The 22,793-nt window shown below is 39.4% G+C and overlaps 2 protein-coding genes across 5 annotated transcripts in view; one reads left to right on the forward strand and one right to left on the reverse strand.

Moving 5' to 3' along the window:
* Positions 1-15,603, forward strand: Form3 (FH2 domain-containing protein formin 3). Its single transcript, XM_083092127.1, has 26 exons — positions 1-61; positions 185-292; positions 373-488; positions 1,795-1,954; positions 3,151-3,184; positions 6,200-6,341; positions 6,643-6,822; positions 7,940-8,320; positions 8,408-8,599; positions 8,704-8,765; positions 8,847-9,035; positions 9,201-9,372; positions 9,454-9,561; positions 9,644-9,714; positions 9,807-9,933; positions 10,034-10,286; positions 10,513-10,628; positions 10,950-11,088; positions 11,304-11,438; positions 11,526-11,676; positions 11,791-11,918; positions 12,002-12,133; positions 12,269-12,420; positions 12,614-12,971; positions 13,073-14,628; positions 14,772-15,603. Exons 1-26 carry the CDS (start codon positions 49-51, stop codon positions 15,027-15,029), a joined length of 5,433 nt encoding a protein of 1,810 aa, XP_082948253.1. The 5' UTR covers positions 1-48; the 3' UTR covers positions 15,030-15,603.
* Positions 14,736-22,793, reverse strand: part of Shd (cytochrome P450 family 24 subfamily A member shade) — a 15,725-nt gene continuing 7,667 nt past the window's right edge. For 3 of the 4 annotated variants that reach the window (XM_083092129.1, XM_083092130.1, XM_083092131.1), the window contains exons 2-11: positions 21,636-21,774; positions 21,133-21,270; positions 20,094-20,292; positions 19,374-19,561; positions 18,877-19,075; positions 18,331-18,493; positions 17,853-18,019; positions 17,630-17,708; positions 17,362-17,559; positions 14,736-17,255 (exon numbers count right to left, since the gene is read on the reverse strand). In XM_083092129.1, coding sequence (XP_082948255.1) covers positions 17,130-17,255; positions 17,362-17,559; positions 17,630-17,708; positions 17,853-18,019; positions 18,331-18,493; positions 18,877-19,075; positions 19,374-19,561; positions 20,094-20,292; positions 21,133-21,270; positions 21,636-21,774 — 1,596 coding nt within the window. In that variant the 3' untranslated portion in view covers positions 14,736-17,129. Of the gene's footprint in view, positions 17,256-17,361; positions 17,560-17,629; positions 17,709-17,852; positions 18,020-18,330; positions 18,494-18,876; positions 19,076-19,373; positions 19,562-20,093; positions 20,293-21,132; positions 21,271-21,635; positions 22,159-22,793 lie in introns of all 4 variants that reach the window. The other variant, XM_083092132.1, reaches the window with a different exon arrangement.

Consider the following 22,793-nt stretch of genomic DNA (forward strand, 5'->3'; position numbering starts at 1 on the left):
ACGATTATCTCGTTGATCGATGCGTTTTTAGCGGCAAAATATAATCACATGTTTTATATCAGTTAATTGTGCTTATTGATAATTTCGTTTAAATGTGATAAATTAATTCAAATTAATAGAGGATTATAGTATCTAAGAGATGCTATATCGCAAGCTAATGGGATTCTTTTACTGCTTTTTGCAGACACTGGAAGACCAGCATCCGCAGATGCAGCAGCCAGCATCATGGATTCCCACGTCGGACTCGACTACATCGTGGATAATCCTGATTATTGCGTCAAGCTCGCCTCAGGTAAATTATTAACAACGTTTCCGATGCCATAATCCCGCGCTGTGGGATCCACCCTACATATTAAACATCTCGGATTGCAGCGTTGGAAACGGCGTGTCCGTCCGTGAAGAAGCAAGTCGTGGAGCTACTGTCGGCGTTATGTGTCTATAGCCAGGATGGCAGACAGAGAGCTATCGATACTCTTCACATATACCAGGTGATTATAATCCCGAGGTGGAATTATATTCGCAGAGATGCAATTTCCGCTTATTCCTCTCTCTCGTACTCTGTTAAACTGAGTCGTTAAAAATGTCGCTCATAAAAACAGTAACACTAGATTAGCATGAATATTTTACAGTAGAAATATTTTGTTTTATATTCCACTAATTATGGCAGAAAATTATATACGTTTGCAAGATAATAATAAAAATTTAAAGATTTTTTTTATTTATTTTGTATTGATATTTCTAGGAAGTTTTGTCTTTTTCTTATTTATTTTGAATTAATTTATTTTTTGGAGGGAAGCCTCTACATAAATATATCTGACACGAAATATGTATATAACTAGTATTCAAAAATTCAGAATTACATGCATGTTACATTTTTTTAATCCCAAAATAAATCCACAAAAAATAAATAAAATATTCATATCTATGTAATTAATACACACACATATTTCATTAATAAAAAATATATTACCATAAATTTATCTCATATATAATATAAGACATATTTTTTTAACATAACACTGATTGAAACAACCACTAATTGATTCTCTCAATGAGTTTTCATTGATTTAAAATTCTATACTTTCTAATTGAAACTATTTATAATTAATCACTGCTTTTCAGTGATAATATATTGATTCCATTTAAGAGAATACAGTTTATCGGCCCGATAAAGACATTCTTACTCGAAACGTTCATTATAAATACTCTCGCGACAAATTATACATCATCGACAACGCACAACGTATTGTACCTGCTCATTGTAAAATAGCCCGAGGAGCGCTGCGCTTAGGTAAAAGTCACGCGGTTCAAGGTCTCCCCCTTCAATGAATAAAAGAAAGAACGCTGTGATATTAACTCCTGCACACAAGTAAGAGTGAGTTGCCGTAATGTGTTCCATTGTGTTAAGCATCGCGAGCCCGGCGCGTTGCGAAATTTATTTTTATCGCCGTGCAATTTGCATGTACATTCAAGAAACGAACGCGACGACAGATTACCGGTCGTTCCTCTTTCATCGCGGATGAAAATAAAGAGGTTCACATAGCGTTAAATAAAAAAAAGTGCGTTTAGTCACTATAAATAAGTCTTGCTGGAGACGATTTTCAATTTTAATTATAGCGCAAAATGGCTTTCGAAAAATAGATAAAAAAAAATAGAAATTCATTTCACGAGAACGTTGACCGACGTCTTTGTTCCCGCGCTGGAATATCCCAAGAGGCGATGTTTCTCGGAATAGACGAGCGACGATAACGGGCGATCTTGTATTAAGATTTATATATATTCGGATGTATATAGGAACGGAAGGGCGAGCGTTATCGATTGCGAGTCGTGGTCGACGAGCTGCAGAAAGCGACGGCGGAGGATTACCAGACGGCATTGCTGGCGTTCATAAATTGTTTGGTCATCTCGACGCCAGTGCTCAAGGATCGCATACGTATTCGCAACGAGTTTATCGGTGAGTGAAAGAGATCGAGTCTTCTTGACGGATGACCACGCGCAGCTTCCTCTCAATTCTGCTCGATATCGCGCATCTTCTCAAAAATTCCTCCTATAAAGATGAATGAAATAGAAGTAAGACGGAATTGATTACACAGGTCTGCGAAATTTTAAGTTTGATTAGTTACAAAAAGTAGGTGAATCTGATAGATTTTTTGACGCTGAAAACGAATCTGGCTGCAGAATTTCTCCAGCACGTCAGGTTTTTGAGTAATTTGTAATTAAATAGTCCAAAAAGTGGCTATTTTTATCAATTTTATGAATTTATTATGAGGGAACCTAATTTTTTGAAATATTTCTGCCAATGGCATCGTATAATATTAGTCTTCACCTTTTAAATCCACTTTCGATTGTCACCACATGATTTTTTTTCGCTGAGATATACAAGTTATAAGACTGGTCATGCATAATGGTCTAATAAGCCATTCCAAGTGAACCGTATCACCTTTCTGTCTTACCACAAATCAAAATTTAGGTAAAAACATAAATTTGTGAACGCCGCCTGTCATTTTTCGAAATGAAAATGGCGGACAGAATCACAATAAAAAGGTATAATATTTAGGAAAATTTATCAAAATGTGTAACAACTGTATTAGATGTATTTTCTATTTTTTTCGACAACCAAATCTGACAGATGTAAGTCTTCAAATTTCAAGATGGCGGATTTGCCATATTGATGCCTATGTAAATTTTCTTTAATGTAAATTTCCTTATAATTTTATATTTGTATATCTCAGCGAAAAAAAATCGTGCAGCGGCAATCGAAAATGGATTTGCAAGGTGAAGACTAGTACTATAGGATTTCTGCCATTGGCAGAAATATTTCAAAAAATTAGGGTCTTCCATAATAAATTCATAAAGGTTGCCGAAATAGCGATTTTTTTTGTTATTTAACTATAAATTACTCGAAAATTTGATGTGCTGAGGAATTTCTGCGACCAGATTTGTTTTCAGCATCAAAAAATCTATCAGATTCAGCTACTTTGCTTTTTGTACCTGACCTTCGCAGGCCTGTGTTATCTCTCTTGTCCTCCTTCCTTTTTGACTCGTTTTAATTTTTGCTTTGCACTCAGGATGGATTTACAAATATTTAGAATTTACGTTTCTATATCGTTCCACGTTTACAACGATCTCAATGTGCGATTTCCGTTTCAGGCCTCAAGCTCTTGCCGATTTTGAACGAGCTGCGGTGAGTACACTACGTCGACTATCTGGAATTGCGGTGTTTTTACTAATTAATTAATTAACACTTTAACGTTGTGGAATAATAAATAATAATGAATGTGTGAACGAAAGGAGACGCTTTATTGTACCCATACCATCTCTCCTTCGCACGCCGCTTAATGTTACGCGCACTTTGTGTAATTAGAGATAATTACACCAAGGATTCATGGTTCACTAACGAGGGAGGATCCCTTTGCGACGGTGGCGAGCCTGAATACCGATACACATTTGCATGCAATAATCCAAATAATATGTGTTCTAATAAATAAATACAAACCATGAATGATTTAATTTCTTGTCATATCATTATTTTTCGAACGGCTAAAATAAGTTTGCATTTGCACACAAGAATAGAATCTTATTTGTATTGTTTTATATTAAGTGTCATAAAATTATCGAATCTTCTTTTAAGAATAATTTTTCTAGTCAATTTGCTAAGGGAGATCATATCATATTTCCAAATAGCTAAAAAAAAATTTTTTTTAAAGAATATTCGGTGGTTTTGGGACATCCTGTATGTATAAGTAATTTTGCTGATTTTTATTTAGATAAAATAATATGATTGTCATTTCAGATTAAATTTTTTTACGCGACATTCTTGTTCACGTTTTCAAGGCGATAATATTAAATGTTTCACGATCATGTACTTTATTCGCTTATCAGTACACATATTGTTGAGCAAACAGTCGCTACTATTATGCTAAAAGTACACAAGGCAATCATGCGATATCGATCGTTTGCTTCACCATAAAGAATAAAATCAAATCTATAAAAAAAGAAATTCGGTAATAAATCTTTGCACGATCGTCGATCAATGTCTCTTTCTTGAAAAAAAAATCGCTTTTGTCGAATTATGACAGCTTTTCGTATTCTAAGGATACGAAATATCGTAGGAAAATATTCTCGTTAAATTAATTCAGGGCGTATTAATTTAGACGCAACATCAGAGAAATGACGCTTTCATCGGCGACGCCAATGAGCGAGAAATAGAATCAAGTATACATACTATGTATCAGGGCAATTCATCTCTCTCTCTCTCTTTCTCTTTCTCTCTTTTTCTGTTCAACTTTAGCGAACAGAGAGTAAAGAATATAAGGAGAACAAGAAGAGAAAGAGGGAGCTAATCTCATTAAAATTTAATTTAATCTAATTTAATTTAAATTTAATGTACTTAAATTAAATTAAAATAAATTAATTTAATTGACAAAATAAATAAGAATGGAATGTATGTAAGTATCTGAATGAAATAGGAGGAGAGAAGGATGGCGATCGACAAAGTGGGGAAGGGAGGAGAGATAAAAAAAGGGCCGCAAAGGGAGAGGAGGGGGTTGGGAGAAGCCCGAATTAACTCCTCACTGACACCGCGATGCACCTGCGACCGCGTCGCCGCTCCAGCGCGATGCAGCGACGCGTGGCGTCGCCAGAAATGCATCCGCCGTCGCGACGCACCGGCCGGCCGGCGTCCTCGGCGTTTGCATCCTGCGAATCCGTCTCGCATCCCGCGACCCGCTTGATCGAGTACCTGTCGTTTATCGTCGCGCTCGTATACGTCGTCGTCTCTCTCGTTGTCATCTCCGCGTCGATGCATTTAACGTCCATCAACGGTAAGGAAGAAGGGAGAGAAAAAATGTCATTGTTCGCCATCGACCGAGGTGTCGCAAAATATTTCTCCCGGTTGCACCAGACAGTGTCGTAAAGAATGTTAATTATTCTCGACGCATCGCATCATGATTTTACTTCTTTGTTTTTTCTTCTCATGTGTGAAACCGGGATTCCTAGTAGAATAATTTGAGAAAAAAAATCCGCTTCAACTCGGTGTTTATTTTTACGTTTGGGGATACTCTGTCGGAATGTAAAATATTCTTATTTTTTTTTTTATTTTACGTACACATTTAGACTCATCCATTTTATCGCGCGAGGCGCGTGAAAATTTCAAGTATCTTAAGAAGAGACGCGTCTTTTGGAGAATTCCTTCCGTCTTCTTTTTGCTCTTCCACTCTACAACGCCCGGCATTGCTTCCCGTGAGTCACGGCCGTGCTCTCGGCGTTCGCAGTCGTGTTCTTCTTTATCCGCTTCTGTTTTGCTCGTGGCGAAGATCGATGGCAGGATTGGACCGTCCCGGCGAGTATTTTGGTATACGCTCTCTCTCGGTAGGACACGCGCTGGAGGTCTCCCAGACTGTTCTAAATGCTCGACCTATCTCTCCGTTTGAATCTTAATTGCGTCTGTCTTCCCGGTCTCATCTCGGTTCTCTTCAACTTTAATCGCTGATTTATCACACGCGCCTTTTATCCGCGTTATTTCATCCGGGACCGACGAGCTTCTCACTCTTTCCACAGAATTAACGCGTAAACGCATTTAATTTTTTTTATTATAAATGTGCCTATAAAAATGAAGACTGTCGCGAGTGGTCTTCATTTTAAAATTCGTCGCAATCCGACACGAGCATGTCTGGTGTTTCGCATATTCCGATCTATTTATTGGATCCGAGGATCTCTCGATGCCCCGAGATCTCGCTTCGGCGAATCCGCTGACTATTTCCGTGCGCTTTGAGGTAGCAAAATCCTCTATAGAACACGTCCAAACTATTCGAGCGATTTGCGACTCGCCCAAGGGATTCTCTACAGATTGGTGATTTGTGATCGCATCTGAGACTGTGACTTAAAGTGATTATTCCATCTATAAAATCCGACATTTACATGATACTTTCGCGGCAAACTTATTGATCTTTTCTTGGCAGTATAAATATTCAAGAGCTGTATCTTAAATTTTCAAATCTCATTATAAACATTAAATTTGAATCCTTATTAAAGCATGAAACATGAAGATGTGTCTCGAGAAGGAGGAAGAGAATTTACCGAAATAGAAGTCGAATTTCTAAAGAAAGCTCGCGGTCGAGCGAGTCGGAAATAGAGCGGACAACGTGTGTTGTCGGCTTGAAATATCCTCAGATCAGGAAAGTGGCGATTGTTCTTGCAGGAAGAGCCACGCGCCGGATGTGAGGGTGCAGCTGGACGCCTTCGAGGATCAACGAGAGACGGACGAGGAGCTTGCCAATCACGGACCCCCCGGGATTGATCTTTCCTCTCATGTGGATGTGTTTTATGCTATCCTCGGTCAAGTGAGCGACTTCCGGCATTTTTAATATACTTTCCCTCGTCCGCCAGTATTTTTAACAAGCCTTTTCCTTTCTCGACGAGTCCTTGTGCGAAAGATTTCAATGTTCAAATAATTTTTACTTTGAAATATTGAAAGTGACATAAATTGTGCACAATTTACATTTCTTGTATCTCATTAAAATAAGCTTATTGCATCAAATTGTTAATCATTTGTAATGAACTTCCGTGTCAGTCGATCAATCACCAATTAAAAGCTGCTGGCGATTTAAGTGAGACATTTGACAAAACGCAGCATATTCTCAGGTTGCAGACACTCCGCAGGAGATACCCTTTCTGAGTGTCCTGCAGCATCTGTTGCGGCTGGACCCGAAAGACGCCGCCAGTGATCTGGCGTGGGACACCGCCGAAACCCTGGTGCATCGAGCCACGTTGCTGGAGAGTCGCGAGGATGCCACCAAATTGCTAAGATCGCCCAGTCTTCAAGTAAGTGTTTTATTTATGTTCCATTTCGCGGAAATAGAAATCGAAAAGCCCGAAGAAAGCGTCGATTCGCTTACGCAATCTCTTCTAATCTGGGCATTAGACGAGAACGATTGCGCGGTTCTCTTCCTCGTAAGAGACGATAGCAAATTTATCGGTTCCATCCGTTGCGCGACTTTCGCCGATTACGCAATCTCGTGAAGAGACCCTGGTGTGGCGTCTACATTACATCAGATCGTTTAAATTTCTCGATCATCTCGCGGGTATCGTCATCAATGTCAACCGCGCTAACGCAAACTAATATAATGCAACACGCATGCATGTGTGCAACACCCGTCGTGTACTTTTACTTTCTGACCGTACTTGACCGAAAGACGCGAGTCCATAAAAGAAGAAACTCGTACCACGCCTCATGTCGATGAATCACGAAGCGTGTACTCGCGCACATAAATGCGTTTCTTCCGTAAAGATTTTGCAAAGAATACGATTCGCTATTAAACTTTATTTGCGAAACTTTCTCGTTCATTCTTTTACAAATAGCAATTCAATTAGAATACAATAATTAATTGTACACAACAGATACATTCTCATTCTATAATGTTATGAATTCTTGCACAAACATAATCTTTCGAAAAATATATTATCTCTTTACAAATAAATGTAAATATCAAATATATTTAACGGTTGGTGCGATATTTATATCAAAATTTTTCTTCTACTTTTAATTTTCGATTTAACATTTACTTGCATATTTTAAATAATTAAATCACTCTTTTTATTTAATCTATAATTTTGCTCTCCAAAGCTCTTCTTCTAAATTTCTAAATGAGAAATTTAAGAAATTCATTATAATATATAATTTAAATGATATAATACAGATATATAAAAATTATATTATAATATAATATTATAATAATTATAATATAAATTTTTTATAATTATATAATTTTTATATAATTATAATATGTATAATATAAATAATATATATTATATATAATTGTTATATAAATAAAAAACATATTATATAAATTTATCGAAACCCCTTTCATAAACGCGTAAGAAAATTAAGATTGAAAATAGGAATCAACTGGGGTATTACGGGGATGATTGGTACTTTCAGACGAATCTATGCTGTCACTGCCGCGGCGCCGATCAAACGTGCGGAACGTCGCGGAAAGCATCGCTGCCGGCCAGCAGCGGTTCGACGGGGCCCTTATCGCCGCCACCGCCGCCGCCACCCCCGATTCCGACGGCCTCCGGCCCGTTATCGAGTACCAGCGGTTTCGTTCTTCCTCCCCCGCCGCCTCCGCCGCTCGTCGTCAACGTTGCCAACGCGCCGATGGAGCCGCCGATGCCACCCCCCCTACGCGTGCCCCCCGTTGCCCGCGCGCTTACCCCCGAACCCCCTAGCAATCATGCCAAGCTGCTGCCGCAACAGGAGATCCCTATCCCCAGAACGAAGATGAAGACGATCAACTGGAACAAAATACCCAATCATAAGGTATTTAAATTGGGAGAAGAAGAGGAGGTGGAATAATGCTTTCAGAGTCTATTTTTTTTCGTTCCCTTATGGCATCGATAACCGCAGGTGATCGGCAAACGAAACATTTGGTCCCTCGTGGCGAATGAGCATCAGAATTCGCCGATGGCGGACTTGGATTGGGCCGAGATGGAGGGTCTCTTCTGTCAACAAGCACCGCCGTTGATTCCACCGGCGACCTGCTCGTCCTCGTGCGGCATCGGCGTCGACGTCGAACGACGTCGTCGAGAACCGACGGAGGTTGCTTCTGCTATTTTCTTTTTGCAGTATAATATATTAAAAATTTCATATATTAAATTAAAATTTCATATATATTATTATTTTCATTTTTATTGCAATTTCAGATTGCGTTACTCGACGGGAAAAGGAGTTTGAACGTTAACATCTTTCTCAAGCAATTCCGAAGGTACGATAGAAGAAAGAAGGGACAGTGAAAATATTATTACTATTATAAACTAAAAGATATCACTATTATTTCCGATCCTAGTTCGAACGAGGATATAATCCAGCTGATCAGGGAGGGTGGCCACGACGACATCGGCGCGGAAAAACTGCGTGGGCTTTTGAAGATACTGCCGGAAGTGGACGAGCTCGAGATGCTCAAAAGCTTCGACGGCGACAAGTCGAAGCTGGGTAATGCCGAGAAGTTCTTCCTGCAGCTCATTCAAGTGCCAAAGTAATATTTTGCTTCAATTCTGTCATCTAATAAATCATAATATATTTTTCAAATAATAATATATTTTCAAATAATATATATTCAAATAATATAAATAATATATTCATAATAATATATTTTTACAATTTATCCATGTATTAAATCTATGTTATAATTAATACGTAGTTATAAGCTGCGTATTGAGTGCATGCTGCTGAAGGAAGAATTCGCTGCGAATATGAGCTATCTGGAACCAAGCATCAACTCGATGATACTCGCCGGCGAGGACCTCATGACAAATAAACCATTGCAGGAGGTGCTGTACATGGTTTTAGTCGCCGGAAACTTCCTCAACTCTGTATGTATTTAGCTTGCCAGTAAATTTTCTGACAATCTTTACGAATATATTTAATTTTATTATATTTTTATATGTTTGTAGGGCGGTTACGCTGGCAATGCGGCAGGTGTAAAGCTTTCTTCGTTGCAAAAGCTAACGGAAATTCGTGCGAACAAGCCGGGGATGAATCTGATACATTACGTAGCATTGGTAAAATGCGGATTGATAATTTTTTTGTTGATTATATGTATACAATATATAAGTTTATTCAAGATTTTATATTATTTTTTAGCAAGCTGAGAGAAAACGAAAAGACTTGCTAAATTTCACAAAAAACATGACTGCTTTAGAAGCAGCGACAAAGTAAGAAATTATTCTCTATTATTGTATATAATAATTATATGAAGAGAAATCAAATTATTAATCCTACAATAAACAATTTTCATATATACAAGAACGACGATCGAGCAACTTAATAACGAATTTAACACTTTGGATACGAAGATTAAAAAGATCAAAGGTCAAATTCAGCTCTCTTCGACCGAAAGCGATATACAGGAACAAATGGCACAGTTTCTTCAGGTAAGAAATGTAATAAATCTAGATAGAAATCACGGCACGTGGAATAAAAAAAAAGAAGAAAATAATTAAAATACAAATGAATAAAATTTTTCTTCCGCAGATGGCTGAGCAAGAAATGGCGCAGTTAAAGAGGGACATGGAGGAACTCGAAGGAGTGAGACGATCGCTCGCGGAATTCTTTTGCGAAGACACGAGCGCGTTCAAGATCGAGGAGTGTTTTAAGATATTCCATCAGTTTTGTCAAAAGTTCAATCAGGCGATCGCGGAAAATGAGAGGCGGCGTATCCAGGAGGAGCAGGTTGTAGCGCGTCGCAAGCAGCGCGAGGAACAGCTGCTGGCGAGAAAACGATTGCGTGAGTGTATCTTGCACAAAAAGCGTTGTTTTATACTTTAGATTTTAAGAGCTTTTATTTTTTTTACATAAAGCGACGAAATACTTTCAAAGATTGATAAATGTTTAGTTTATATTCTTTACAATAGTGTGTTTTCTTCTCTTTTTCTTTGTCCTGTTCCTTTAATTAACATCCTTTAATAATATTCTTTTAATAAGTAAGATTTGTGTTCGTTAAATATACGCAGTGAGCAATCAAGCGGAGACACCAGGCTCGGAATCTGAGTCCAATCTGATGGACTATGGACTATTCGACCTCCACACCGGTTTACCTCAGAGAAGTTACAGCCGTGGCGAGGCCAAGGTAAATTTGTCATCTGCTTAGCATCTACTTAACGTCTCGTTGTAACATATAATGTGCTTGGCAAAATTAAATGCGAACGAATTCTTCAAACAAGAAAATAGAAATCGAAGTATAAAAATAAGAGTATAAAATCGGTTTCAATATAATTTTGTATCGTAAAAAATCTTATCATAATTATATAAAATTAATCGATTTTCACATTTTAATCTGCAAACATGATCACAAAAGTATTATTGTAATCAAGTGTCTGTACAAAATTCTGCTCTAAATATGTCCTTCGATTTTCTATACATCAGGATGAGAGATTTTCGACATTTGTAGATGAGAAGATTGCAGAGTGGCGGCGTTACATCGGACGAGGATGTTTCCATCGTGGGATCACCCAACATCCGACGTCGTTTAGGATCGTGCTCAGGCGGTCCCGATCAACAATCTACCAAAGAAGACACGTACTCGCCAGGTATCATATCGCGCGTATTATAAAAAAGAAGCTATAAATTTAGAAACTTTATTCAATGATACGATTATTAGTTTGACTGATCAAGTTTTCAGGAATAAAAAGCGACGTGTTCTCTGTGTGTGAGTCTTTGCACAATCGATTGCTTTATTATGTTTCGTAATCAGCCAAAGTATAATAGAAATGTACTTTACGAAATTCTTTCTTCTATTCGACAGATATCACGCCTAATGGCACGCTTCGTCGACGCAGGAGCAGGATACCCTGCGAGGATGATGACGGGAATCTAATGGATTTCTTGCGAACATCCGGACAGGACAATACGCGGGAGAGGAAATCGTGGGGAAGTTTAGGTATTTAATACACCAGTTGATACTATCGGATTACTTGATCAATTTAAAATAATAATTATTTTTTTCTGAAATTATTTTTTACCGAAGATCGATCGTGGGCGCGAAGAGCTCGCGGACAGTCGCGAAGAGGGGACCTTTTGAACGCCGACTTTTCGGGAGATCGGGAACGACCGAGCTCGCCGTCTCCCCTCGCGGAGAGCAAGCCGTTCCTGCAGGAGGAGGAAGCGAAGCCGACCGGGTGAGTGTTTAATCTGGCCTAAAAACCTGAAAAGCGATTATTCTGCTATTATTTTTATGTTTGAAGACTTGAAAAAAATAATAATTCAATTCACTTATCATGTGTGAAAATCAGGAAAGCCTGGCGACAAAAGATCGAGGCGTGGCTGTCGGAGAACGAAAAGGAGGATCGCGCGGGCGAGCAGCTTCAGAGAAGAGCGAAGCAATTGCACCAGGCGAACCGACGGTCCTTCGAAGACTCGGGTGAGTTGCTCCCGTAATAATTGAAATAACTCGTTCATAAGAATCTGGACGTTGTGGATCTAAACGCGAAACGTTTCCTGCAGAAAACGAAGGCAAAAGCACGAACATTTTGACGGAAGATCGATCCGTGCACGAAGGAGGATTCTCTGAAGTTTACGATTGGCGACCGTCCGTCGAGAAAACGGATGTAATGCGCACAATGGAGGCCATTGAAGGTGAATACTTTTACGAATTATGTCGAAAGTTGTCTCGTTGCGTTATGTTGTCGAGAATTAAATCTACTACAATTTTATTATTTTTTTTATTGATCAACATGCATTTTATCAAGCGCATACTTTCACTTCTTTCAGAAGCTCAACCACTTTCGTCGCAGGATAAATCTCCTTGGCGAAAGTCGAGCTTAAACGTACCAAATAGTATGGAAGAGACTGATCCGCGTTATTCCCGTAGATTTAGGTCGAGACACAATACGGAGAACGCTCTCGTTCCGAGCACACTGCAGGTGAGCATAGATATAATTCTTTGAAAAAAAGATGCAGTCTTAATTTAATAATAAATATATAAATATAATAAATACAAAAATATAATAATTATAATCATTTATAAATATATTAACTATCTTTCATCTAAAATCTTTGATAGAAGAGAGGAATTTTTAAGATTTCAAAGGATTAGATCATGCGATATATTTACAGGCGATCAGAGAAGAGGACAGGAAGAAGAACAAGCTCAACGACGCTTTGAATATGGACACTCAGGATGAGTTGACCATCTATCTTCGGCAACCTTACACCGGGTCGCAAGCATCTGCAACTCGGCGATTCTCGAAACTCGGCAAAAGACCCGCGGATGAAGAACGAATCAGCGATAAAATCGAGATTGATTCGGACAATATCGAGACGCCACCGGCGACCAGACGACTGTTTAGTCCTCCAAAGGAAGTGAAACCCGTGGAGAAGGAGCCATGCAAGAGAGAACGTTGCAGCAGCTCCCTCCAGAGTCGAGATATGAAGACTGCGATCCTGAAACCCGTCAACATGGATCTCGGTAACGGTAAGCGAGAAGAGAGAGAAAACGCGAGAGAAATAAAGAAAACAAAGTATCTTACATTCGGAATATCTCCTATCAATGATAACCGCTCGCACCTTTTCCAGGCAACTTTGACAGATATTCAGCAACACGACGTACTCGTAGATACAAAAAGACCCAGGATCTCGCGGGTGACAAGGACATGTCGAGCCCCGAGTTGGTCTGCGACGAGAAGCCGGTGCAGCGACCCAACACCCTCGCCCTGGCCGACGAGGATACCCGCGAGGATGAGGACGCCATGTTGCGCCTTTGGCAGGACAAGCTGAAGCGGCGCGACATCGTCGCCTCATCATCTTCGCGCGATATCGACACCGCGCTGGCAGAGATCGCACGTTCCGGCGAAGATCTGCAGCGTCTATCGACCACGACGCCGGAAACGACAACGACGACGATGAGTCACAGAAATTCAAGACTGCCGATCAGTCAACCACCGCCGCCAGTGGTGGCGGTGACCAACACCGTGTTGAGCCCGGTAATGCAAGAGTCACGACCACGTGAACCCGTCACGGTACTTGCTGAGCGAGCGGTGACGAGTCGCGAGCGCCATCGGAGCATGATCGATCCGAGCCAGGTGAAGGAAGCGGTTCGCTTGACTAGCAATCCGCCTAGTCAGGTGAACCAAGAGCGGGAACTGTCGAACAGGAGCTTCCGAAGCGAGAATTCAATGCACGAGCGAGACGACGCGTCCAAAATCATGGAAGAGGAGAAGCGCACAGAAGAGCTGAGAAATGTCGAGGAAAATCTTGAGAAAAACGTCCGATCCACGGACGATTCTGGTGATCGACCGCTCATGACACGGCAGAACTCTATGTTCCGCAGCAGATTCATCCCTGATATAAGTGTGACATCGTCGCCGCCATCGCCAGGCAAAGTCACTCGAGATCAGGAACTGAACGACGAAGGTTTCGAGGAGACGCAGAGCCTCGTTTCGGAGACCCTGAGCCAGGAGACGTCCTCGGGCAATTACGAGACAGACACGCATGACTCGACGCGATGTTCACCAGCGGAGTTGAGCTACGGTGGCGAACAGCGCAGACGTAGCATCACGGTAACGATGGACGATGACGATGTGGACAGCCGTAGCAAGCGAAGATCCTTGTCCGTCGACAAATTATCCAAGCCAGCATCGGGTAAGGTTTTCGGCAAGAAGGAGGCTGCAAGAAATGCGTCGGAAAAATCGAGTTTCCTGCCACGGGCTGCGAGCATGAAGCGCGAGTCCACGTTAAGGAAGACCGAGTCCCTGAAGAAGACTTCGAACGTCGCCCAATCATTGTCGGGCATTCCGGGAACTCCGTCGAAGAATGAGGTGCAACGTTCTGGTTCCAGGAGTAGCTTGCGCAGTTCGCGAAGTTCCCTGAACAGCGCAACGTCCGTGAACACGGTACGTAATCTGGCCGCGAATCACGCGCATCTGCGTAGCTACACCTCGGCCATTCGCGCGCTCACCAACGACTTGAGGAAGAGTAGCCCGTCGAGTAGTCCACTGCCGCCAAAGAACGTCGTTGATAAGAGACGGCCGAATCCTCGTCAGGTCAGCGTCAGCAGGATACCCGCCAGCAGGAGCAGCAGCAGCGGCAGCAGCGTTGGACCGACAGCGAGAAACCTTCGAAAGACATCGGAGGTTGGTACTCAAATTCAAATTTCAGTTTCTCGAAGAGTTTTTGAAAAAGTATGTAGACTTTGGTGGACGATTTTCACTCGAGCAAGTTTCTAAAATTTTACTGGAGTTACATTTTCACGTGATTTTTACACATCGATCGACAGGTAGCAGCTGACATGCCAAAGGTCGCGAGGGGTCGACCCATCACCTCGCGTAGCAGCAGCAGCGGTAGCAGCATCGGTCAGCAATCGATCATGGGAAATCGATCAGCGATTGGCGACAAGACGTCCGGTACGAGAAGTAGATTAATTCAACCGCGAGCCGGGTCCAAGAGTCACAGCTTTATGCGGCCTACAGCTGCTAGTGTCAACAAGGGTTCCATACAGAACCTTCCGAAGAGTATCAAGGCCATGGTGAAGTGATGTCTCTCTTCGATGAGAAAACGAATTGTATCTGTAAGGTTGCCGAGAGAATTTAGAAAGTCTATTCATTTAACAATTACAATAGAAGAATAACAAGCAGCATAAAATCAGTAAATGTTGACAGCTGAAAAGCTGATGGATGTTATCGTAAGATATAGAGTCCGCAGGATTTAGATAATGAAGATTATTATTATTATTCTCGCTTATGTATTATGTCTCACAGTGTTAAGCCAAAATAAGTAAGATTATTTTAGTTTATTACGCAACTACCACACCAAACAATGCAAGTTTCTCGATTCGAGAGAAAGATAATCAAATCTATCTCCAGCTTTACCATGTTTTTATGACCAAGGAAACTTGAAGGAATGTCCCGATTTTTATGTTTGACGCCAAATTGCGGGAATTTTCCTTTTAGTACCCTAGAATATATTTATAAAATTATATGTAACATATTCGCGACTAATGTAATGCGTACGATATATTGTAATTCTCTCTTACGACGTTAACATAAAGATAAATATTATATTGTAGAATATATATCCGGCACAATAAATTAACAGACATTTATAATGATGATATATAATACAATTCGAAAAATTTGATCGAAGAAATACACACGAAACATTATTAAATATAAACTTACAATTAACTACATATGCACATATACATATTTTAATACGAGAAAAAAGAAAAATAAGACTTGCAAACACATAATTCATATATATTGCACAATATTATATATATATATTTCTTATGCATTATATTTTCAACAAGAACTATCTACATATTTTATGTACAAGTGTATAAATCAACGATCATTTTCATCAACGATCCATTTTCAAATTGCATGAAAAACCGCGCGAAAAAACAGAGAGATCACTCTCCAATATAAGTATGATATAATTTTTCGGCACCGACGCTTTTTAAAAAGCGTAATAATTCGAAAAAAACGAATTTTTTTCGATAGTCAACGGATTACGTTGCATATAAATCATTCGTACAGTAACGTAAATATAACATTTAGCCATAGCTAGTCAATCGGTGCGCGCAATCGATAGGCAACATATCGGGATCGTCTTACTTTTACCGTAAACGGAAAATACGCGCTCAGAAAAATAAATAACTATAAATTATATAATTAAATGTGCTTAAATTATATAATTAAATGTACTTAAATTATATAATTAAATGTGCTTAAATTATATAATTAATGGTGCCACTTCTTCTCTGTGCGATTGATAAGTATCGTAAATAGGCATACATTATATCTCGTGATTTTACGATGTGGGGTAACTCAGTCATCCCAACAGTTGATCTCGACAGATGCACGAAATGACACTCTAACAAGCTCTAATAAAAAAATTCGAATAAATAAATAAATTCACATAATATTAAATAAATGAACATTAAACCGTATATATAAGTTCTTATACAACAAATATGAGATACATAACATTTTTTTTCGTATGATTATGTATATATTTGTTGTACATTAACTATTTTATTAATTATTATTGTAGTTATTGTGGATAAAAATGAGGTGACTAAGAAACCCGCGAGCACATTTGCATTCGCATGCCGTCTTTCTCACTCCCTCTATTTTTTAAAAATTTATATTTATAATTTTATTAATTTTAATTAATTATGAGTATGAAATAATGTTTTGCCCGACATGATAAGAGTTTAGACTATAAATTTCATTTTATAGAATATGATAAGAAAAAAAAAAGAGTGACAGAGGCATTGCATGCAATATGCGTCAATGTCTTAAAAGGTAAGAGGATCCCGATTGTTTACGCTTTCCTTACAACTAGATATAAATATTATAACATTAAGTAACGACCACTTTCACCCCCTCCCTCGATGAACGAACGGAGTTCCTTTTCAACGAATTAAAAAGAATCTTATAAATAATACACAAGTGTAAAATCTAATATCTAATCTCGGAAATCAATCGATGAAAAAAAAACGGAGCGCCAACCCGAAAGACGAGCGAAGCACGTGCGAAGCCTCGCTCGACAACAATCGAATCTATTATTCGTTCATTCAATTAACATTCATTGTTCGATAAACGTTCGCCGATGAAAACGCGAATAAATCTCAGGTCATCTCGGCCCTCGACGTACGATCTCGGAATCCGAGGGATACAGGACTTTGCGGCGCCAGAATAAATTCAAATTGCAAGCCAAGTTCTTCTTCGACGACGATCTCGAATTCCCGAATAATCTAAATAAAAATCAATTAACCAACAAGAGCAATCACCGTGTAATTTTATGAAAAATTTGCTCCATGATTTTTCTCTTACGTATACTTTGATATGCTTTTTCCTCACCTTTGCCAGAATAAGCTGCAGCGCGAGCTCTACGAAACGTTTTCCCGGACATATCCTTCTACCTGCGCCGAAGGGAGCCACCAATAAAGGCGAGTGAGGCACCATAGGTTTCAACCATCTTTCTGGTAAGCATTTGGACGCATCTTTGAAATTGTCGTCGTTCAATCCTGCTATCCACGTATGCAACAATACTATTGTCTGAAATCGCCAAAAAACGAGTTGTATTGAAATACTTCCTCGAATTCATACAGATAATATTGAAACTTACTCCAGGATCGAGGCGATATCCTCCCAATTCTATAGGCTCGTCCAGTATGCGTGCTATGCAAGGTGTCGTGGGTACAATTCTGGAATGTATATAAGTCATACTTGCATAATATTTTCAGAGACGTTTTCATTTTATCGCAACGTAAATGTGTATAAGAGAAGAAATTTTTGATAAAAATTTTTAAACAATTTTATTAAATTACTATCAATTAATATAAGAACACCTGAAGGATTCTGTGATGCAGGCGCGTAAATATTTTGCCTTTCGGAGATCATCCACCGTGAGATCGCAACCAGGAGGCGCCAGGGACTGCGCCTCTTTGTAAAGAGTTTCCTGCACTTCGGGATTACGGCCAATCAAGTTGAAAAGGAATATCAGCGTGTTGCCTAGCTGCAAACGTCCAACGACTGTGTCTTTAACCCTGTAGTAGTAATCGCGATTGACAATCCGAATGATATAAAGTAAAAAAAAGAGACAACTTAAAGATAATGAAAACAAAAAAAAACGAAATTTTAAAATCGTTTTATGGAAAAGAGGTTGCAATTTTTTCAGAAATAAATTATCTTAATAAGTTATCTTTAAGTTATTTATAAAATTTGAAAATTGAATTTTGTCTACAGTCACGAATTATGATATGAAATAGCCAAAATCTAACAAACCCGTGCTAACCAACTATAATTAATACAAAGTGGCTTTCTCACTGTGTGTATTCCCGCCGCTATGAAATCCACTATGGCGGCCTTCTTATCTCTCATGTCGAGATCTTTATGCCGCAAAATAGACAGGAATACCGCCTCGACAGATTCGTCTTTGGCGTCATTTTGCTTCTCCAACACAGTCGCTTCCACGAGCTCCGAAATAATACTAAACGAAAAAAAGAACAATAAAGAATAGCGGATTACTAATTTTAAACATGTTTCAAACTCTCTGATGTAATATACATATTGTAAACAGAAAATAATTTTTCTCTTTCGTCTCTCTCTCTTCTTCTCTGTTGTAATTTACAGACAAAATGTAAAATATTTCAATTTATTCTTTAATTAAATCTTGTTAAATCTCTGTTAAATTTAATAAAATTATATAACCAAAGCAATTTAAGGTGATAAATTAAAAATTTATAAAAATAAAAAGAGAATTATTTAAAAATAATAGCTATAAATTATTTAAAATTTTCTCTCGGCAACAATTCAACTGTCAAAAATCGGTCATTTAATATAACAGCTGGAAAGCGAATAAACGTGATGTACTTGTATATAATGTCCTCGCTCTCTATTAGCTGCTTATATGCGGATGTCGGTAACAACTTCCAAAGCGGCAGACCGTAAAAGGCGTCGCGCGAGGCCGTGAAGTGAATCCTGACCGCTTCCGCTAATCTCGTTGTGAGCGTACTGCTGGAATCTGGTTTTAGGAAACCTAGGTGACGCCCAAGAATCAGCGTGCATGTGCCTACGAATAAACGGAACGAGATGTAACGCGTTATCAGCAACGGGTTTAATAATCTTCACGATTATGAGCGAATCAAGATACGCTTTAGCCTATCTCTCTTTTTCTCTTTCCACGAGAAGAAAAGTTTGAAAAAACACGTTCCTTATAAGTCTAAAGCTGAGCGTTATTATTCTAATATTTAAGAACGTGTCGTTTTGAAATTAATAAAATCGTTCAACAGAGATATATCTGTCAAATCAGAGTCGCTGATGATTCCCATATGCAAGGGAAAAATTTCAAGCAGATGTCAATGACTTACTCTCAAGTCCCATTCTGTAAGCGAGTTCCTCAAAGCCTTTCACGGTAAAATCCGCTCTTCGTTTGCGGATTAGGTCGATGAATCCATCGGTGACTATGTTGAGCGCCGGGAAGAAACCGAATACGGTACCGGCCCCGGTAAGTTCCGGCGTTAAAGCGGCGCGAAGCTTTTGCCAGGTTGCTCCTTGCCTATTAAGAAAATATCGCTCATCATTCGCGATTGTTCTCGCGTCTTTATAAATCCTAAGCGATTCAATCTGTCTCATAGATGTCTTTCGCAAATTAATAAATTATTTATACACATTTTATATATAATCCATTATATAAATTTTGCTTCTCTTTTTCTCGCTATATTTTACTACTGTACTATTTATCTCCAAAAATGGAGAATTTTCAAATAAATAATATTCTAATACAAATAAAATAAAAATAAATAATAAAATAAAAATAAAATAAATAAAAGTAATAAAAATAAATATAAATATAAATAATCTAAATAAATGAATAAAATGAATAATCCGCAATTTTTAAAATTGTCGACTTTTTTTATAACCAGAAGACGGACTAGAGAACTGCGCCGGTTCCAGGCGATCACCTGGTATAACGTATACAAGTTCGGAATATATACGAATCGAAAAGTTACACGACGCGACCTTAAACTTGACCTCGATACCGCGGCGGGCGTAATCGCCGAGCGCGCCGAGAGCGGCAGGCTACTCACTCATTGACCAGACCAAGGTTGGTGTAACGATCGCGCCGGGAGCGCCGGTAGTGGGATATGACCTCCTGCGGAGGACGAAGCGGGTATCGCGAGCCCCGTCTAAGGATAGCCTCGATGTCGCGACGGGCGAACACGGACACCACGAGGTAGTTCCACAGAGCCTCCTCCTTGCACAACGACCCATATTGCCGATTCAGATCTACTCTTAAATTACGGGAGAACGAGCCATATTAAAATACCATATATCGACGAGAAGGAGAGAGCATATCGAGTAGTTTGCTCCGGATTTCGAGCAAGGAGAGATCCATCTTTTTTTATCAAACCATTTCGATATTTCGCCTTCAATCGGGCTTAGAAAAAGACTGTGCCAAGTGATTATAATGTTCAGTTTCTTTTTTTTTTAATAAGAGTCGACATATCGAAATACATAAAGTCGATGGAAGAAATGTTATTGATTCGAGAATCACGATTATATATAGCGCAATTTAATAACAAATGATTCATCCGTCAATTAAATTCGATGTACCTTGCATAGAAATAATTTTCTCACGAATCTATCGTAACGTGACATAAGCAACTTTCGACGTGACGTAAATGTGCTCGTTGACCCGTAGATTCTTCTTGTCACGATTTATTCCCCATTTTTTCTTTCACTCGCGATTACAGCGAATTCACCGCGATAAGATTGGAGTATCATTGACCCTGACCCTCTGAAAAAGACACGTTTTACCCGCCATCCCGTTCCTATAATCGCGCGGCCTTTTTTTTAGAGGGTCCGCATATAATGCGGATTAATCTAAATTGTTAATCGGTCATTATCCGGAGAATCGTGTGGGACACATTAGCATATAATGAACTGTATTCACGCGTCCCCCGCTTTTCTGTTTCCTTCTCTCTTTCTCTCTCTCTCCCTCTCGTTCTTTGCGCGCAACCTTGAGGTGTCATCAGCACAAAAATCGTGGACGCACAAAGGAAATGTCTAACTCGCCATCTAACGTTGCCTTCGTAAAAAAAAAAGGGCAAAGGCGAAACTCTTTACCTTGATACGCCTCGTGGATCTTGTTCAAGCTGTAGTGACCGAAGCGGGAATATATCCACCTGGTGCCGAGAATCGGCAGAGCGAATGGACCTGGTATATCGCGCGCCGTTTTGAACTTCCTGCCGTTGTCGTCCGTGACTGCGAAAAAATACACTGATTTTCAAATCGAAAAGATCGAGACAATTTCGGAGCAATGGGACCTTTGCTCGCTGCTTTGTTGAAGAGAACAAAAATTTATACACAAAAATAATCTTGCTCTTCTTTATCCATCTCTTAAATTGCTCGAGGAAGTTCCGGATGTACCTCGTGGCATTGCTCTATCGTTGCATTTAATGTTATCAATTGAGAAGCGTGATTTCTTAACTTGAATCTAACGTTCGTAAATAACATTCGATAACGATAAAAGTGATGGGGAAAGAAGCGATGTATGGTGCCATTGACCGATATCGTGGGTGTCGATACATCGAAGCTCTGCTAAAGAGATCGAAGGATTCTCAACTCACCGACGTTGGCGACGTTGTAATTTCTGGTCCAGAACCACCAGGGTGGCCTGTAACCGGCGGCCAGCACCAGGATCGCGAGCAGTGCCGCCGCGATGGTCTCGAACCACGCTCCGGACAGCAGCATCCTCCAGTCGAATCCCTGCACCGAGGAAGGATTAAAAGAATCGAGGCCTCTCTCTCTTCTCTCCCGAGAAACGTCCGCGTTCGCGCGACAACAATTTCGCGCAGCGCGAACGCGCCAAGAGTATAATAGGTTCCCTCTTATCGTAATCGTGCGCTGCTTCGCGGATACGAGGCTCGTCTCCTCCGGCGCGAGATAGTACTACGACTGACGCCGTATCTCGGGAGTGCGTAAACTCCGCTGTGCTCTCTCCCTAAGGCGCGTTTTGAGTCATTATTTGAATGCCGAGTCATTATTTGGCGCCCGAACGGATGTCCTTGTGTTGCCCCGACCGACCGAGAACGCTCTAAGGGAACTTCTCTCGGGAGCTCTTTTATTAACTGGCGTATTAAGGGGTTACGCCTAGTCAGCGGACCGAAAAAAAGTATGTTTGCGAATTTTTTTTGAAAAGTGTTAATTTTTTTTTTACAAATAAATTTTTATTCAAAAGTACAAATATTAAGGATGTTATTATATTTTTTTAAAAATAAAATATTAAAAAATGTAAGTTATAACTATTTTCCCCGGATATCGTTTTTTAAAAAGCGGTGCTATTCGAAGCTGATTCATCTGATATCAAAAATTCGATAAATTGTAGTTAATGTATGAAATTGTCTAGCAGATGAACGAAGGATTAATCGAAAAATTGTTTTGGGACAAAATGGCAGCCATTTGACACTAAGATATTCTTTTTCGACTGAAAAATTGCTCATTTTTTATTAAGTAAAAAAAGTATTCATTAAAAAACAAAATCCCTCGTTCATCTACTTGATTTTTATATGTAGAAGTCTGTAGAAATTTTAAGCAAATCGATGTAACGGTTTTCGAAATATCTTGCTCACCGACTTTGAAAAAGTGATTTTGAGAAAAACGCCTTTAGAATTTGTGTCAAATTTACGTTTAAATAAAATGCAGATTTTTTAATTTACACAGAATCATCTATCCCGGGTCCATATAATTTTAATTTATTTAAATCTTCATATATTGGCTTGATAGCC

This window comes from Camponotus vicinus, unplaced genomic scaffold (assembly GCF_025532165.1).
Source record: "Camponotus vicinus isolate PSW18456_S1 unplaced genomic scaffold, iyCamVici1.0 SCAF_2, whole genome shotgun sequence".
In the NCBI taxonomy this organism is placed as follows: domain Eukaryota; kingdom Metazoa; phylum Arthropoda; class Insecta; order Hymenoptera; family Formicidae; genus Camponotus; species Camponotus vicinus.

What these genes read in the sequence shown, in the direction of transcription:
- Form3 (XM_083092127.1), top strand. An exon ending in GAGGAAGCGAAGCCGACCGG is followed by an intron (nt 11,677 to 11,790) that starts GTGAGTGTTTAA and finishes TGTGAAAATCAG; the next exon opens with GAAAGCCTGGCGACAAAAGA. An exon ending in ACCTTCGAAAGACATCGGAG is followed by an intron (nt 14,629 to 14,771) that starts GTTGGTACTCAA and finishes ATCGATCGACAG; the next exon opens with GTAGCAGCTGACATGCCAAA.